Below are 20,370 nucleotides of genomic sequence, written 5' to 3'. Positions count from 1 at the left end.
CATTCCACTTAAATGGTTAGTGTCAATTACCTGTTATTCTACTCAAAATTTACATCAGCATCTCAGTAGATCTTAGTGTTTATTAAGAGAGCTAGTCCAAGATTTCATTCCTTTTAAAAAACATAACCAAGTTTCCCTGAAAGAAATATGAGTATCAAGCCACCTTTCCCTCTATTTTATAACATGATTCTATTTCCTTATATTATTACAATTGGTCTCAAGAGAGGTTTCTGGGCATTTCTTAGAGACATACTAAATTGTCTTCTTTTAAAAGTTGGAATCTACTCTTACTGGTGATGAAAATGATCTCAACCTAGAGCAAATTCTTCTTATAGAGCTAAGTATATTTCAGTGGCAGTGGTTAATTAAGCAACTTTTTTTTTTTTTTTTTAAAATTTTGGAACACTGTCCATGTAATGATAGAAAATATTCCATCTTTTCTGAACGTACGACAGTACCATTTGGTTGGAGCGGTTCTTCCCAGTTTAGAAGTATCATGTCTTCACGATTATCCACCTTGGCCCATTTTGGTGGACTTACACCTTGTGGCACATCTTGCTTAGTGACAGCTCTGCTAATTTCACTGAAGCCTCTTCCGTGGCTATTCCAAGCAGCCACCCTGTACTCATATGTGACAAAAGGTTCTAGGTTCAGATCTAGAAAAAGAAAATTACATTTGGATCATCTCAATCATTATAAATATACAAAGGAAGTCTTGCTTCATTTTTCTGCATCTATGAAACTACTTACATGTTTAACACAGTTGTTCCTCAATGTAAGGCCATTGTCTGGTATAGATACACTTCTAGCAATAGTTCTTAAAGGAGCTTTAGACTTCATGTATTCATTGAACTTCTTATTACTCATTTCAATCCCCTGAAGATACTGTCTTGATTCACTGATTAGTTTTTAAAGGATGCTACTTCACTACAATTGCTTCACAGTCAATTAGAGTACCTGACAGCATTCAGGACATCTTCTTATCCCATGTGAATTAAACACAGTAGGAAATCACCAATTCCACATGCCACTTCTCCTTACCTGTGAATGAATACTGGTTTGGGTTTCCCATGTAGACAGTCTCCTCTTCAACTGGACACACATCTTCCTTTATCTCCTTTCCTGTAGTGCTCTGTGAACTTTTTATCCATGCACAGATATTCTCTCTAGGATCGAAGTCACATGTTCCACAATATGCTGTTTTCTCCATAGGTAAAGGACAAAGGGTATTAGCCTTGCATTCTTCTTTTACCTAAGGAATACACATATGATTTTAACACATTTAGCCCATCTTCCTTTCCTTAAATGATTTCATTGGTATTTCTCTGTCATTACACAACATCCAAAATAGGCAACTACACAGTACAGTAGTATTTCTAGCACACAGCGACCCTTTCAGCCTCTGTCCTGTCTACTATTATTGGTCATTATGCTTTTATAATCCTTTCTAGAAGAAAATCTGATTTATTTTTATTTTTCATTTTTTTTGTAAGTTCTTTGCAAAAAAAGAACAACAGAAAACATTACAGATTTTAACCACTGGAGCCCTAAATGACCGTGTTTGTTTGTTTAAAGTCTATAACAAAACGAGGATGTGATTTTACCTGATAATTTGAACATTGTTCTACTGCAAAGGTCAACATCCTGAGACACAGTAGCAAATTCCTGGCTTTTCTCCCAGCTTTCCAAGCACACAGTGGGGCTCTGTGTAATTTCTTGGCAGCTTTCAAGAACTGAGGACCCTATCCATGGGCTAGAGAACTTGTGCCCTCTAATGTGTCAGTCCTACAGAGCAGATCTATAATAAGGGTACCTCTACAGGCACTAAAGCAGATGTAAGATTTAACCCATGAAGAACAACTCACAGAAATAGAAATATGTATTGAACATCTACAAGTTTACAATGAAATTCATGTAAGAATATTTTCACCAGACCACAAACTAGAAAGCTAAAATTCTCATAAATCCATACTTCTATATAAGCATAAATTTATACATATTTTTAAACAGAGTTCCCATTCTTTGAAACGTTTTCTCAAAAAAATCATTTAAATAACCACTGGCAGTATTTTTGCAAATCATGTATAACACAGAAATATTATTACTTGAAAATTTCTATTGAATTCAATGGGAGCTGCAGCAGAAATTTGGCCAAACTGTTTCATGCTGGCACCTATGCCACTCTTAAAATGGCAGAATTAGCTTTTCTGTTGCTTATCGTACGCTTACATTAAAATTAGGCAAAACAAAACAAAACAAATAAACAATTGAGTAATGCACTAGGTGTCAAAGGCATCAAAAGTATCCCCATCATTGCTAGAATTTACTCAAAGACCTATACTAACACTGCTGAAACCGATGCCAAAATTGCTGTTGGTTTTCTTTGTGAACAAAGTTAAGCTCATCAAGAAAATATCAATTGCTTTAGTTTTATTTATATATACATATTGAGGTTAGGGTAATCTATGACATGCTGCCTGTCCAAACTGAAATGTAATAGCTTTTTTATGTTTCAGAACTAGCCACTTCAATTTCAGTTTCCATTCAAGGGACATCACCAGGAGCAGTGGCCACAGAAAGGGAACTGGCTATCATGCCTACCATGTTTGTGTGCCAGCTTTTAGCCACTGTGCTAATCTGAGGTGCTGGGCAACACTTCACAGAGGCAGCTAATCATTATTAATTCCTTTAGTATTCATTGTAATAACATTAATCATGATGAACTCATTTGGTATTAATATGGATGTAATGTGAAAATGAATAATGCACACAAGAGTTTTTATATTCCTATTTTAGAAAAATAGTTATGAACAGTGTATTTCTCTTTCCATCATCAAATCAGAGCTACAGAGAGATTTTCTATCAATTACCTTCATCACCATTCCAGCTGAAATCTTGTCAGAGCAAACATATTTCAAAGGATTATATCCAACTCCATTACAGCATTCTTCGCTCTTTGGAATAAGTTCAGTCTCACAGCATTTTACTGGCACTTGGTCATTCTTCCTAACATGTGCTAGGGACTCACCACTGGAACCTGAACAGCATATGGTATCTGACGCATTCACATATTTCTGTCCGCAGCAGAACATCCCTGAAACCAACAAACAAAAAATATACATCTGAATATGATATGTAAATAACTTCTAAAAGAGTTAAGAAAGGAAAAAGCTGAGGCTGCAATCTGGCTTGGCATAAAATCTTCAGAAGTGGGAATTATGTCGATTTAGCTCAAGTGAGATTACATTAGAATATGAGGTGACTGCATCAAGAGTTCTAACTTGTAGAGCTACTTGAAAACAAGAATTCAAGGAATAAGCAGGGATCACCTACAGATATTATATAGGCAGACTTCCAAATAGTGCATCCCAGCATTCCTGAATGCTTCACATCATATTTTGTGATCTAAGGTAAGGTTACGTACTATGTATGTGGAATCAAATGGATAAAATACCCACAAGGAAGTTTCATCCATCTCATAATTTTACTTGAAGAAGTTTGTTTCTGAACATAATTTTCATTTTATTGTGTTACTGAAAACTTCAAAAAATTAATTAAAGTGGTTTTCCTCTATTTTTAGTAATTCTATTTTGAAATGAAAAGCTTATCATAATCAGTGTAATTTTCCATATATTCATAAATATGGTTTTGCAACTGTGAAATTCTGCATTTGAATCCTGCATCATTTAATGAAAGGGGCAAATTTTAACTCCAAAGCAAATGCCACAAACACTCTGTAGACACAAAATAACCCACCCCAGAGCTGTGATATACTATTATGCTTACAAAATAATTTGTATTTGACGCAATTTCTGAAGTACACAGACATTTAACACATGTACAGAAGTAGCCACTTTACTCTCTGGAATTTATTGTAGCAAATCTCTCTTAGGAATTCATAGATAATGAAAATTACTCTATAAATGTATGATCCATCTAAAGGATTCAGAGCACCAATTCAAAATGGTGGTTACTTGGCTGCTTCACCTGTTTACGGGACTGGTTTAATTCACAGAATCAAACTGTAATCAGCAGCATTCCAAGAGGTAAATACTTCTTATTGTTCACACCCTTTTTCCTAGGATTCTAACTAACAACTTTATGTAGAGAATCAATGCAGAAAAAGACTCAATTCAATACTAATAAGCAACTCAGATAGCCCCGAGGGACTTCTGACAGGCAAACTAAAATTTTGATAATGAACTGTTTTTCTTTTGAAACAAACAAGGCTGTATTCCTTCAGTGTGAACCTCATCTTTGTTTGACTGAATTAAATTTTTCAGCCAAGATTTCACTCACATAACAAGAAGTGACTCCCTTTCTAGTTTCTTTGGTAAACCATTACTTCTTTAATTATTATCAGCCTTGTTCCAGTGTGATAAATTGCTAATTACTTAATACCCTAATCAGCGTTCATTCTTTGCACAGATAAACTGTGACAGCGCCATTAATTTAAATAGTAATTTCACTTAATGGCCAGAACGGCACACCAGATTTTTATGCAGCATTTTCTGAAGACTGCATCCATCACTGCAATATTCTGACATAAAGATGTCTGACGTGCACTAACTCACTTAGGGAGAGCAGATGTTGCAGAGCAGAGTTTGGTAGTAATTCCCATAGTGCATCACTTCAGCATGAATGAGCTGCAAAGGCGGAGGTAGACAATCTTCTGAAACTGCATTGCATAGCCCCTGACCTTTGCTTAATTTATCACATGTAGCACTTGACTCCTGAGCCTTGACACCTCAAACGTACAATTTTAAATATGCTCCTAGAAAAACAAAATAAGGCCATGTAATATTGATGGATTGATATGCCTTTTAAAAAAAATCTCTTTATTTAATTGTTTAAGGGTCCAGAAATTCATATAAACCCTTGGCTGAAATCAGAAAAATACCAGAACACAAACTATTAGTTTGTAAATCAGCTGGAATGCATGTGTCGTGCTTTATATGTTTTTGTTTCACAGGAACATAATGCATTACAGCAAAAAGAAAATCCACGGGCTGGAAAAGACTCTTCTTGCTAACAGTGATTTCTGTCAACAATTATTTTATGTTCATCCCCAGCAACTGAAAAAATTCACAAACATAGCTGAGTGATGAATTACTAATTTAGTAAATCCACAAAACCAATGCTTTCAAAAGGGAAAAATGAGTATTAGAAGGCTTAGCCTTTGGAGCCAGAGTAGAGGATCAACAAAATACAGAGCCAGTGTACATTGCAAACTATTCCAAAAATCCTTGGCTTACATGTGGCTATTGCAACTACGACAGATCAGAAACCACTACAGTACAAAGCACCATCTTTCATGAGTCTGGGATGTCAATATAGGGGCATTTCACAAGCTTTTTTCTTTTTCTTATTAGGGAGGGAAAAAAAGAAAAAAAAAAAGAAAGAAAGAAAGAAGAGAGAGAGAAACCACGAATGATTTTTAGCTTCCATTATTCTTTATAGACAGAAATTGACAACTTTGGATAATCACTTAGTAGCAGCGGGGCTCAGGATATGTGCATGCAATGGCATCACTGCCAGCCTTTGCCAGTAGATGTCTCTATGATCCCCCCACTAAAAAGGCCAACAAGGGGCATAAAATAAGATGTAAGTAAATGGAAATAAGAAAAAAAAAAAAAAAAAGGTTTATTTGAGATGGAAGAAACAACTCTTGTTGCATGACAGATTTTCCAAGAGACATATACAATGGCAAACAAAAACCGTCCTCCATTCAAGCTCTTAAACCCACATTCAGTGCAAACACAGGCCTATGTTCTGCAGAAACACACTGTTTTCAGCAGAACTGATTAAGCAACAATAAGGCTGCACACGAGATTTGCACTTGTATTAACTGTGGTTTTTCTCATATGATTTTTTGAAGGAATTAAAAATTACAAAGAAAAAAGAAGGTTTTAAATTGTTCTTATATTTTTAACCACGGCATCCATTGCAAGCTATGGAAAAGAGCTTGGGAAGCATGTCAGCTTTTACATAAAGCCATCCTTGTTACCTCTTCCCCTTTTAAACAATGGGATCAGCTTTCCAATTATCATATCCTTACAAAATTCTACTTATCCATTTGCCAATGATAAGTAAATTATATTTTTGTGTAAGAACATTTTTTTTCCATCAGGATCATTATAAATAAGAGGGATAGGGAATATGTCAATTTTGTGCTTTTGCATTTTCATGATGTATTTAGCAAAGCTGAATTACTCTGAGAAATTAAGCAAAAACCTATTGAGCATGATGTATACGACATGATAAGAAACCACAATCTATTCTATGCTTAATGCGAAATAATATGATCTCTTTTCAACTACGGGACTAATTCATCTTTCAAAAATGTGTTTGTGTTCAGCTATATGCTGGCTCACAGCATAAAGTCCTCACAGCAAATCCATGAACAATGAAAAAGCTACTGTTTTCCTTTTTAATGGCCAAAAAAATGTCATCACGGCCCATTCTCAAGAAAAATGGTGTAAATGATAACGCGCTATGGGCTAAACACATTTTAAAAAGAGGAGTGTAAAGATTTAAAAAATATATATTTTTAAGGAAAAAAAAATCTTAACAATACATATATACTGAAATGAAGAACATAACTTTCATCCCAAGATACCTGTATTACACTCCTACACAACTCATCTGCCCAGAGAGAGCAGTAAAAACATAAACGCTACCCCAGCAGTTCCGTTCCAACAGCATCTGTTAATTCACTCCATTTATAAAATACATATTGACAAAGACAACTGAACTGGGACCAGGGAGATTTGATTTGGTGTGAGAAAGTCAATTCAATGTGATTTTGTTAAAGGGCTCCTGCAGGCAAATAAAAGAGTTTAAGTAATAAAGTACATAAAGAGATGTTTTATGAGCCAGCCCCGTCTTGTGGCAGCCACACAATGCGCTGCTAAGTAAGAGGCCCTTGCTTCAAGCTGATGTTGTGAGCCCTGTGTGGATGCTGTGGATTGGGCACAATTAAGGATCAAAGTGAACACCATGGAAGCAGTGTGGCTCACTGCATTCACTTCACAGTATGCCACTGGAGGGGAGAAAGCATTGCCGAGGCTCTTAGTTCAGTCCTTCCTGACAGTCACCACAGAATGGGAATACTTTGAAAATCACAACAGCTAAGGATCCAGGGAACACAAAATTAAATGGAAAACTGAGCTCATTTTTGGGGAAAGCAGTTGATCTTATTTATATACTGGGATCCTCAGCTGTACAGCAAGAAGCTCAAACTGGCACAAACAAAAGCACTGCCATCACCAATCTTAATACACCAAGCAGAAGTGATTCTAAACTTTCATTGTTTTCACGTTTTGAAATTGAGTTCCCCTTCAGGACTGTGACTGGTTTTGAAATCTTTTGTCAGGCAGAGAAAGCCTAAGGCTGATAGTATATGCTTTAACTAATAAATGCAGAAAGAAAAGACATATGAAAATACCTGAAGGAGACATGTAATAAGTCTCCACCATCAGCTAGTCTTTATGAGGAAGTAATGTTCATATTTTAAAACTAGATGATGTAATAGCTTCTCACAATATGCAGGAAATCCATGGGATGTGTCAGACAAACACATGACTAGCTCTAGCGATTGAGCTTTGTTAAACTGTGGTGTAGATGTATAACTGAGGGACACAAGTCTCCAACAGGCAGCATTTGTCACCTTTAATTCCTAGCTGACTAACCCCACATCCAAAGCATGAATAGAAAATCCATTCACTGGGATGTATGGTAGCATGAGCTGGACAAGTCTAACCTCAGCTCTACTGACTAAAAAGAAGACTGATCCTAATTCCTGACTGGAACAATGAAAGATCATGCATTCTCTTCGAATTTTCTGTCCTCAGACAGCAAAATTTTTGGACAAGATAAAGAACTGTTTTGCAATCTATTAGAACAGGTGAGGAAAGTGCAACTGCATCTTAATAAAATTGTGATATGCACCTTAACTCTTTGAGCATCCCACTGCTGAACAATGAATGTTACAAGAGGTTTAGAAAGATGAAAACTCTTTTTTCTTAAAAATTCTCACTTACCTGTGTGAGCTTTGTATGCAGTACCTTTTTCCTCATCACCACAACAGACCAGATCTGAGCTTATGACTTCTCCACCACAGCACTGCTGGCTAAAACTGTCATGCAGTGATCCACCACAGCAGATTTGATTCCCTGATGTAGAATAAGGCATTCCATGGCAGCAAGAGTCACCAATTCCAACTGAAACTCTGTTTTGCTCTTCATTAGGGCAGCATACTTCACCTATCAGTTTAAGAACACAAAGATTTTATGCATGTACAGTTCTTGAAATCCTTGAGAGGACCTCAACTGATTGCAACAAGCTTTAGTCTGGATTCACACACAAGACCATTCACAGGTAAGCATGGAATCTCTTGGTACTTTAGAATGATGTGTAAGCATGTACTTGTTTGTAAAAATAATTAAAGAAACATAAATTCATGAATTCAGGGCCAAAACTCTGTTAGATATCAGAATGCAAGCATTATTAAGTGAGAAGAACAACAAAAACAACTTAAACAATGTAACTGTACAGCTGAAAACCTCTAGGTAGAGGCAGCTGTAAAGTAAAGGGAGCTCCTTCTTCCTCTGATCAATGAGTCTCTTTCTTCACAGAAAAAAAAAAAAAAAAAAAAAAAGAAAAAGTCCCCATCTCCTCCAAATTCATTCCAAAGTTGTTTGAAGGACTAAAATAGTTTAAGAGCTTTTCATGTCAGTAAAGAACTTAAAGATTAAAGTAACTTTAGAAACAAAACATCATCACATTCAATGAGGTTGGCTGCTACTTCAACAAAAATATCATCTGTTTCTTGACAAGGACTTAAGATATGACTGCCAATGAGAGTGACACCATAGTGGGACTAGATACTTCTCGTTTATGATATAAAGAATACAAAACTGGCTGTAAATGGCAATAGTTCCCATTCGCTAGTACCTGCACTTGATCAGAAACAGTGTTCTAAAAGTTAAGGGTTTTTTTCTGTGTTGCAGCATTTCCTGTGGCTCAGACATGACTGATACAACACTTGGAAGAAATAGCGAAAACCTATGAGAGCTGTTCTTCTGCTTCTGAAGAGATTCCTTCCTTTCTAATTTTTAATCTTTGTGCCTTTAGCCCAGTGCTCTTCAGTACATCTAGAGCTATCAAGCTGGCCAAACAACATCTGGGAAATACGTATGCACAGAGAGTTTCCTTATAAATTACTTTATCAAATAAAGTCAATAATAAAACAAAACAAAAAAGATGAGAATAAATTTTTAGAGTAATAGATATAATCTGTTTATATACTTCATCATATTTTCCTCTATCCCTTGGAATCTAATTTAGTTGCCACACAGAGCAAGTATTAAAAAACAGAATGCAGCTTACATCTCTCATCTATTGGAAATAAAACTGTTTTTTGTTGTGGTTTTAGACATAAGACACAAAGGATCAGTAATCTTCTCATTAACCTCTCAAAATGGGATCCATTCCAAGCTAGGCTTGAAAATGCTCTTGCTCTGAAAAGTACTACGCAGTCTTACCAGTTAATTGTTATCCTTATCAAACAATGACCCACATTAACATTTAGCTTCAGATTATTAGCATATTTATAAAAATAAAAAAGAAAATGAAAAGAAAATGAAAGGAAAAAAAAATGACCAACACTGTTCATGTTGCTGCCCTTTAGAGTATGGAAAAAGAAAAAGCAGCAAGTGTATTCAAGAAAAAAAATAATGCTTAAAATCATGTTGAGATTTCATGCTTCTGGACTGCTGACTGAAGAACTACTTTCAGATATAAGACATTCTGTTTCATTGTACTTTTCTTTCTTGATCTAAACAACATTAAGCTAGACCACTGGCTGGGGACAAGGGTCGCAGTATAATCTTTCCATTTTAGTACACTGAAATTAATGAGGCCAGCAAAATACTCTTCTCTGGTTCTTCCATATGATAGCACTTTTTTTCTGATGACATAATGAAAGACATTCTAATATTGTGATATATTAATTACTTTTCAAGAGATCAGAACGTAGGACATGCTGAACGTGCTGGCAAAAATTCAAGCATTTCTGAGCACAGGGAATGTGTGCCAGTTCATGAGTAATGGAAGCATTTTATCTCCTGATCTGACAGCAGCCTACAAAGAGATATACGCTCTGAACAATGCCCCACAAAAACTTTCTCCCCTCTTTTCTTTCCTTCTCCATGTCAAAAATCCACCAATCACCAGGAAAAACAAACTGGACTACAGCACAGAAGCATGGTTTTTGGAAAATTCTCCAATAATTCTGAGATTCAGACAGGGCAATCCACCTTAAGAAAGGAATTGATTTCCATCAAAAATAATACATGTAGTTTGATACAAAACATGGTAAAAATAAATGGCAGAAAATACTGTAGAATATGTAACATGCGGTATCAACCCTAAATGCTAACAGTGATGGCCAGGGAAAGTCACAAGGGGTCAAGTCAAGCAGAGAACTAAACTGCACCACTAAATTGCCTGATGGTGTTCCTATTAGGCAGAACTGCCTTCCCTATTATTTGGCACTTACTGCAATTAAATATAGTTTGGTATAAATTAGTTCTCTGGGAAATGACCCAACAAACAGGTTTTATCAATTAAGCCTTTATTACATAAAGTGTGCTGTATTTAGAAGACAAAGTGCAATTTTCTTTGCTTATCCCACCAAACACAACCTTAGAAGACACCAGAAATCTTGATAAATCCCACATTTATTGCTATGTTTTCATTCTCCTTGGTTTAACAGATACATCAACTTTGTTGTTTTGTTTCTTTCAAGCACTTGAAAGGAGTTGTCTCTTACCTGCTAATACCCTAGTGTAATAACCACCACAGCACTGATGTTTCGGTTGCACAGTGTGTATCTGACCACCACAGCAAACCCCTGGTGAATTAAGAATAAATGGAATGTACTTGTCCTCGCAGCATTGGAAGCCAGGTTTATTGTCGTGCAGAATCCCATTACAACATACCTAAAAGTAGTTTAAAATAAAAATCAGTAAGGCAATATCTGTTAAACAGAACATAACGTGTTCACTGACAAAACAATGTATATGAAAAATGCATACAAAACATCCAAGTACAGACACTAATCTGACTGCAGTCAAATAAAATGTAACTTGGCTAAAATCCTGTGCCCTCCAGCATTATCAGACTTCAATAAACTACTGTATATCTGACAGAATGCTGCAATTTTGTGGCCTTCAACCATACTGCACCTTAATAAAATAGTCCATTAACATGAATCATCTCCATATGCCTTGCAGGCTGTTTGAGTCTCTCAATGTGGAGTAGATTGTAGTACATAGATATAAGACACCACCGCACTGCTCTTTCCTTTTCTATCCTATTATTTACTCATTTATGAGGAGACATATCTGAAACCCTTATAACAACAACAAAAAGAAACAGTTTCCCAATATGACTTCTTACTTTTCTTTTCTTTTCTTTTTTTTTTTTTTTTTTTTTTTTCATTTTAAAATATGTGGGATCTTCTGCAGTTCTTCAGTCAACGTGATCTAAAGAGAGTAGCATTTCTATAAGAATCTCAGGTTGTTGTTTTACTGTTGGGTTGGTTGGATGTTTTTATTGTGGTTTTTATTTTTCAAAATGACACTTACATAGAAATAAATTTCAAAAAGGTCTTTTAACTGAGGACTTTTTGCTAGGTGCTGTCAAGAAAATTATGCGCTTGAACAATCAAGTAATTACTTCCACACTTATTCCTGTGTAAATTGAGTGACACAATGTACACAGAACATCATATAGAGCAGGCAGCAGAACAATCATAAAAAATGTAGCCTCAGAGCCCACAGTCAGTGCAACCTGCATTAGCCAGAAGGATGCTTCTTGCAATTAGACTGAGAATGGCAGCATGGCACAGACTATGAAGCAGAGTTGCTCAGTTTTTTTTTTTTTCTTTCTTTTCACATGGAGCATTTCCACCTTTTACAGTAACCATCTAACCAGTTCTAACCATTAAATTCTTGAATACATAAACAATACTTTTTTCCTGGATTTTATGTGGATAATGCCTTTATACAACCTCCCCTTAGAATATTAGGCTAGGTTCCGAAGTCACAACATACAAGACATCAAACAGAACTAAAACAGCGCAGAAGGTGTTCCTCATTATATTTTAATGTTTTACAGCCTTATGTTTTGAACTGATGCATCGTTCTGGACTTTTTCAGCACACTTTCCCATTCAGCATCTCTGTTTTAGACTACCATGGTAGCTGAACTTTGTCATTTTTGCCTCAGGAAGAAGCTTCTCTCTTCAGGTCCTATTTTATTTTATTTTTGCTGTTCAACATGTCACTGATAACGTAATCCAATCTATTGATTTAATTAACCCACTGTTCTTCCAGATCATTAGTTAGGTTGTCAAATAAAACTCAGCTTTATGCCTCTTCTCTGCTTTGCATCTTTTGGATTTCATCTTCTAAGTCTGGCACACATTCCATGCTGAGTTTTTAAAAATATCAAATCAAGTACCACCATGACGCTGCCCCGAGAACATATATATTTAGCAACAACTCTTGATACCCCTAAGGACACTCCTCAAGACATCAGAGCCTGTAAATGCTGTACCTGCCTGTGCCAAAGGAGGCAAGATACATCTTTCTTACATATTCTTTGTCCTGACTTCCGTGCCATCTGGGATTTTTCCTCCCTCTGTTATCTGTTTCATCTAATTTCTCTGTTTTAATAGTTTTTATTTGCACTAATATTCAGCCCAAGGATTTTGCATTATCGATCTATAAAATGAAATGCATTCAAGTAATGCTAAAATTATGTCATAGTCAAAGAAGAAAAGCAAATGGATTGAAAGCTATAGAGGCAAAAGGTTATTATTATCTCATACTCTCAGATCTCAAAATGACAGTACCCACTGTATGGTGTAACTGTGCTTGGAATCAGAACCCTGGTGGCAATCAGATACAGCGACACCAACATTTTAGGCAAGACTGAGTGAGATCTCACTCTCACAAACGGAGATGAATCCTTGATGTATCTTGCTAACTAGAAGATCCCTTTTACCTGTGGAGATGAAATAAGACACTCGTTTTAAGCTAACATGGGAGCCCTTAAAAGTATTGCTAGACTCAGTTACTCATAAATTAATCCTATATATATTCTCCCATCCAAGCATCCAAGCACACGGAGGGACTGTGACCCAGGAGCACTGGGACTGGGCATGGCTTGGCATAAGAAAGGATTATTATGATATCTGAGAAAAGCCCAATTAACTAAGACTGTACTGCTGAGTAAACAGATATTAACATGATTGCACTCTTTTTTTTCTCTCTCTCTCACTCTTTTTTTTTTTTTAATTATTATTTTTGAGAATATGTTAAAATAGTCCAAATTTACCTATGCAACTAGGTTTTATACAAATTTTGTCATCCTCGATCCTTCAGCTTGCTGAAGGCTTTGTTGAAGGATGTTATCTAGCCTTATGGACACATGCCAGTTAAGCTAGGACTGATTTACTCGAATAAACAGATGTGCTAGGCAGCCATGTTTATCCTTCCTGTCAAACGCTTGCTGCCAAAGCCACTTTGTGAAATAGCAATTCACAAAACACTCTAAGGAATTCCTATTAGCTACTAGAGTTCATTAAAAATTTCTGCCCGTGGAGCAAACACCAGAGAAATGATTGACCCATCATGTTCTCATGTGAGAGAATATTTTAAATTAGCAAAGCTCATTCTTTTTTATTTAAATTATCCCAGAATCTATTCAAACAAATTTTCCCCCCTAACTATACATATTCATCTGTTTCCAAAACTGCTGTTCCCTTTCAGAAATTGGTATAGCCTTAGATCAAAAAAGCTTGAACAGAAATTACTGCTATTCTGTTACAAATCACTAAACATTATCTTACTAAAATGAGTTTAATTTCCTGACTTTCAGGTGTGTTACAAAACACATTGTATCTGAAGGGTTCCCTTTCCAAAGGTTCTCTAAGCCTGAAAGAAAATGAAAAGACTTCACAAAATTGCTAGCATTAACAGTCAGTTTTACATAAATATTGACATAATATCCTTCATCAGTGTTTAGATGTGTTCATTCTCTCTCCTGGAAATCACAATTGTCAAGCTAGTTATCAAGCCACTATTTTGCTCCTACTGAATTTTTTTTTTAACAAGTGGCACATGTTAATATGATGAGTGAAGGGGTAGGCCTATTCTTCCTGGTTACTTTTGATTAGTTCACTAACTGCAGATTTATATAGCTTCTTGCTACTGACAATAAAAAGTACTGGAGCTGTATTAACACCTTCTGTCAGGATCCTTTTAATTGTTGACATTCACACCCCTAACCCAATGAGTATGGAAATTATTAGCCCTTGCACCACTATTTTAATTACATTTTTACTGTACCTGTCCCATTATTTTCAGTGCTCACCCCGAGATGCCAGTAACAGCAGGACAGTTCAGGGCTACAAGGACAAGGAAGGAAGGCAGGCCTTCCCCACCAAAGTCAGTCCCTGATGAATGAAACTGGACTCCAGCCCCTTGTTAATGGAAATACATTCCTCAATATTCTGTGCTATGTGCTCTCTAAACTGACATCTAATCTTAGATTCCAGTCATAACAGAGCTATGAAGCACACCCAACTGAAAACAGGGAGAGACGGGTAATTTTGGCTACTTGAAAACAGCCAAACAACACAGACTGGTTATTGCAAATAGCATCTGTAGGACATTGGGACCTGCCTGGCAGTCAGCAAAAGTCATCATGAGACAGTATTCTTGGCTGCTCTGAACAATTACACACAACAATCTTTTAAAATTATTTTTGCACTCATGAGGTATACATCTATTCAGACCTGATTACAAGCACATAAATAATGACACCCGCCAGGGCATTTTGTTAGATCACGTTAGAACAACAAAGTCTGAAACACTGTAGCAGAACAACAGAAAACAACTAGAAACAAGAAGTACAGATTTGAGGAAAGCTTGTTTGGGATAGTAAGGATGTTTTTTCATCTTTATTAGGCTTACTATCAGGAATGTACGTAGAGTTGTCTCTTTTAGTGGAAAGGTCCATTTGTTCTTTCAGGGATTCCCAAGATAGCTCTGAGCAATATGGTGTATTTACGCAGCACAGTGCTGTGCAGAGATACTAGCCTGGACCCTAACTGGAGCGCACACATACTAGTGCCACCCTTTGTCCACCCTTTGTGTGAACATTATAACTGGTATAGTGTGACAGTGAATCCAGTAAAAGTGTGAGAGAGAGCTGCTATATAAGCTACCATGTTACCCCTATCCAAGACTAGTGTAAAGCAAAAAGGGACATTTCAGGAGCTCTGTTACAGACATTTTAGATCACTGATGGTACACCGAGCAAACTAAACAAAAAACTAAACAAAGCATCAGGTGGGGAGTTTCAGTCTTCACTGACAAAAATTACTGCCGTCTTTTTCTATGAGTGCTTCAGTTTCCAAAGAATCTACCAGTCACTTACATGTTTTCTACCTAACGAATTAGCACCCATTTATAACCCCCCTCCCATCTACCACCATTTCTGACTACTGGGTGCAAAGGAAAAATAAATGTCTCTTCTTACTTCCTCCAGTTGTGTGAGTATAGCAATACTACATTACATCATGGCACAGTTAAAGTTAGTGATGCATTCAGGTATACAGAAACCATCATAGTAAACAATGTACTATCATCAGAGAAAAACTTAAAGTTGGGAACCTATAATAATAAATTGAAAAACTGACACTCCTGAAGACTCAAAGTTATCATAAATTTACAAAATTATTGAAAAAGTAAAAATGCAGAAGATGACTTAAAATTTATCTAATACAAATTTTACTTATACATATGCTAGAAGATCTACTAAAATGTCTACTAAGCTAAAAACATGAAATAAGTAAATTCACCATTTAGAACAAAAAACTTCCTATAATTTACGTGCAAAGTTTAAGAACTACAGATATTTAGTACAGCACTGCTTTCATAGGAATACAAAAGCTAAAGCTGTGTTGACTGGGATAATTTATATTTTGATTTGAACCCCTCATATAACTCACTTCCTTAATTACTGTCTTGTCTGATAGGGAATCTTGTGAGTATGTATTGTTTGCCTTAGTCACAGAGCATGTGATGATGCTTTTGACAAATAGGGACACTATTTCATTACATTAAATCTTACTTTCAAACTAAGAGATTTCTCCCTCATTTGTCAATAAAAACCATTACAGACTTCTGCTATGCTATTGATCCTACTCCTAAACAGGAACTAATATGAAGATTAACCTGCAAATAGCCATAATTTAAAAATACATCTGACAAATCACAATGGATCTCATTCGGGGCTGCTCATCACGGTCATGTAATAACCACCCACTTGTAGCTGAATCTAAATAGATTTTCTGAATAGAAGAATCTAGTCATTCAGTCAAGGAAGAATTTGGGGGTGTCGGGAACAACAAAAGAAGCAATTTTAATGACCACCGTTTGCCATGCAGGGTTTGAGAAATGATTCCTCACATACAGAGAATATACTTTTACTGCTGTTTTTGAAATATTTTTGAAGCGCACAGTCTGGCTTGGTTTCCTCTGCAAAGAGTTTAGCTTGTATATATTAAAGCCACTGTGACTTTAAAATAACAAGCTGTAAATGAAAACAAGCAGTGGACTTGTTTCAAAATTATACTGCTGCTTCAAACTGCAGTGTCAATGTAAGACACATTGTAACAGAAATGTTAACCTGTTCATGTCTTCTGAAAGGAGAAATAAAATCAGCAATCATGAACAACAGAATCACTTGCCCTCAGCTGTCTAACAAACATCCATATATGATTTTAAACACACTTAAGAAATGTATCAGAGTTTCATTCATAAAATGATAGAAGAAACAGAATCCTCCACTCCTCTTCCTCTGATAGCTAAGGATGATTGTCCTAGAAACACTTGTTTCTAAAAGTATAATTCTTCCTTATATCACTAACTTAAAAATATACATGTACCTTCATCTCTGGATGATAACACACTTCTCCACAAACATTTTCATGCTTCTTACATTCAAGAGAAATGCACATTCCAGTATTTATGCTGCTCCTCGCTGCTGGAGTACACCTCTTAAATGCTTTACGTAAGACTTCATATCCTAAGATAATGCCATTTGGCTGTCCGGGTGAAACCCAGTTGATTTGAAGAGATCTGTGAAAAGCAGAAAATTAATATATGTTAAATTATTTCAAGTATTTGTGTTTCTGCAGATACTTAGCACTTAGCAGTTCCAATTTATACTATTTCACCTAGAGTGAAATATTTCAAATATCCAAAATATTCATCTGGATGGTGCATTTCACAACTTCTCTATTTTCCAAAAGGTGCAAATGTATCAACAGTTGTCAAAACTCAGGGAAAATTAATTGCTCATGCAACCCAGGCCTTTAAAAGTGGCTTTTTAAAAGACATTCCTTTCACCCTTCTGAAAACATGTGTATAATAAACTAGCATTCCAAGCATTTCAGTTCACTGGTATAAGAAAGGATTCATCATGCTTTCTTGGTGCTCTAACAAGAACGGTTGTGTACATGAACTGTAGTCAAGGCTGGAGTGACCATTCCATCCCTGGAAGGACAGGCAGCTTGGAAACTGAAGACCACTCCTAGGATATGAGGTATAACCAATGCAGCTGTTCAGACACTATTAAGAGGAGATCTGCACTCAGTTTGCCTTTTCACTACTTAAAAAAGGCAAAAAATGAGTCTTGCTCTGAAACTTTTAACACATAAAAGAAAGTAAGAATTCATCACATCACTAAGCAGCAGATCTCTTCTGTGCTTAAATACTTTAATTGACACAATTAAAAGTTAAAAAACAAAGCAAGAATTTATAACAAGTAAAACTCAAGAATTCTGTCTGTGAGAAGAAAAGTAAGGCTGCAGCTGCCCGCAGAAGACTGTAAAAATCCTGTTCTTGATTTCAAGTTTGATATAAAGCCATCATCAATTTGAGGAAAGTATCTTTGGGAAGAATTACGTTAAGCTGTAGTAGGCTCATCATTACTGAAAATATGCAGGTGTTAGCTCCAAAATCTCATTTAATATTACAACAAATGTCTCAAAAAAGACATTAAAAACACAGATTTTCTCTGTCTTTTATAATGTACATATTTTACACAGATACTTCAAATGAAAACTTCTGGCATAATCTGGAACTTTGCATAAGACAGCAATTTCATCCACTATAACTTTTTTCTTTGGCTAGAGAGGTGATTCCAATACTATATGTAGATCAATCAGTACATTTATAACACTGTGCAGTATATACTTAGGTTCCAAACATCTCTTTTTAATCTCCATGTCCCAATTACACAGACACTGTCTGAATGCCAGTTCCATGATAAATTAGCATAAATTTGAAGTGAAAATATTACCACGAAACTGCGGCTGCTGAGATAAACGTTAACATCTTAACAGAATTAAAGGAAATGAACTATTACTTCACTTTGTAAGATATAAACAGAAGAATAAACATTGTAACAAGCCTTTGGAAACACAAATTAATGTCACCTGTGAAAGAATTACTTCATAGATGGCTTGTAGAGGCACCGTTTTCACTCCAGAATTTTCATCTGAACCACAGATTTAATTCTGTAGTCCATACATGTCTGGTTTGTGTTCATTAAAAGAGGATATTTAGACTGGATTTAAGAAAGAAGTGTTTTACAATCAGGTGGTGAGGCACTGGCATATGTTGTCCATAGAAGTGGTGGATGCCCCATCCGTGGAGATGCTCAAAGTAAGGCTGGAGGTGCTCCGAGCACCCCAATCTTCTGTAGGTGTCCCTGTTCAGTGCAGGGGACATTCTTAAGATACGGAGCACTGATATTATTAACGACCTGGGGTTCAAATACTCTCCCCATCATGAGTTCACACGTACTCCACAACCATTTCAACATTACAGCAAAGTAGTTAAATATTTCTCATAGCATAAATTGCTGTGCTGACATTATTAGAGAAACAATATTACACAGTAGAGAAAGTCTCTTGAAGAGCTGTGTATAATCCACATAAAATCCACTATGTACCAGGATTAGGAAAGAAATAAGCATCCCATGTTTAGTTAGTTTTCAGGTAGAAAGTCTTTACTCAGAGGGTGGTGAAGCCCAGAGAAGCTGTGGTGCTCCATCCCTGGAGGCTCTTAAGACCAGGTTGAATGGAGTCCTGAATATTTTGAGCTCATGGGTGGCAGGCCTTCCCATGGCGAGGCATAGGGCTGGGTGGCTTTGAGGTCCTTTCCAAACCAAGCCATTCTACGTATAATTTCAAACAGAAAGGAATATTTTAATGCAAAATGAAATGTTACAATAAGCACTTAATCCACTACAAAAATTTTAAGCACTCACAGGTAGGGAGTATGCAGAGAACTTTCTAATCTGTGCAGTAAAATGCACTGCTTCTCTATAGGGACAAACCCTGAAGTCCTAACTCAAAACAACAGACTCTCAATTTCTATGCAATTTGTACCTACCTAAAGATGGTCGGTACCACACCTCCACAATCTTCTATAGCCCAGAATACCATAACTATGAGAAGATAAAAAACTAGAATCTGTCTTCAGGACTGGGTTTCATACTGTTTTCTATTTGAAGTTTGGCATTATAAAATAACCATTCCAGGACTGCGACCTTTTGTGCCAAGTTTCAGCCTGAAGCTGAGTTATTAACTGCAAAGGGTGGAAAAGCAAGATATTTATAATGGCTTTGGTGGTGTAACCTTCATTAGAGCAGTCTGGATGGAGCTGCTACCAGAAAGACTTCTTAGAAGTTGGTGGCTGAAATTATAATTTATGTCATGCAGCACCTTGAGGCAAATTTTAAAACAATTATTTGCAAATGCTACAAAGACATTATCCCACAGCATTCTCATCAATAATACAGCCCCCCAAACTGATTCAGAAGAGGAAAAAAAGCCATGATTCCAATTAAAGACGATAAACTGCATGATCTGTATTGTATCTCAGCTATCCCATGAGCCTATAGTGTAGACATGTTTTTTATCCCTCTGTCTGATGACATTAAAATGTACTCTTGTCTACACAAACTGTTTTTTCTCCAACCTTCCTCTTTTATGGAGAATAAATAAGCGAAATTCATATTCAGCCTAGCACCTGCTGAAGCTGTCAGCTGTAGTGTTTGTCATATTTCAATCAAAGCTGAAGCCAGACAGTCATTTTTATACTGCACAATCCTTACATACTCGAGGACCAGAATTAATGAATTAGCTATTGATTAAATTCCACTCTAGCAAATCCACCGTGGCAAATAAATGAACTACCCGGGGCACGTGTAGGCCATGGCC

At 36.3% G+C, this 20,370-nt stretch overlaps 1 protein-coding gene across 1 annotated transcript in view; it reads right to left on the bottom strand.

Moving 5' to 3' along the window:
• The window catches only part of USH2A (usherin), a 356,150-nt gene that overhangs the window by 73,716 nt on the left and 262,064 nt on the right, over positions 1–20,370 (bottom strand). Inside the window, exons 50-55 of the mRNA XM_015857330.2 lie at positions 17,026–17,218; positions 10,835–11,003; positions 8,043–8,264; positions 2,871–3,094; positions 1,042–1,252; positions 459–656 (exon numbers count right to left, since the gene is read on the bottom strand). Coding sequence (XP_015712816.1) covers positions 459–656; positions 1,042–1,252; positions 2,871–3,094; positions 8,043–8,264; positions 10,835–11,003; positions 17,026–17,218 — 1,217 coding nt within the window. The remainder of the gene's footprint in view (positions 1–458; positions 657–1,041; positions 1,253–2,870; positions 3,095–8,042; positions 8,265–10,834; positions 11,004–17,025; positions 17,219–20,370) is intronic.

The sequence above is a fragment of the Coturnix japonica genome, chromosome 3 (genome assembly GCF_001577835.2).
Source record: "Coturnix japonica isolate 7356 chromosome 3, Coturnix japonica 2.1, whole genome shotgun sequence".
Taxonomy (NCBI): domain Eukaryota; kingdom Metazoa; phylum Chordata; class Aves; order Galliformes; family Phasianidae; genus Coturnix; species Coturnix japonica.
Note: the sequence above shows the minus strand (reverse complement) of the source record. Positions and strands in the feature narration are given on the sequence as shown.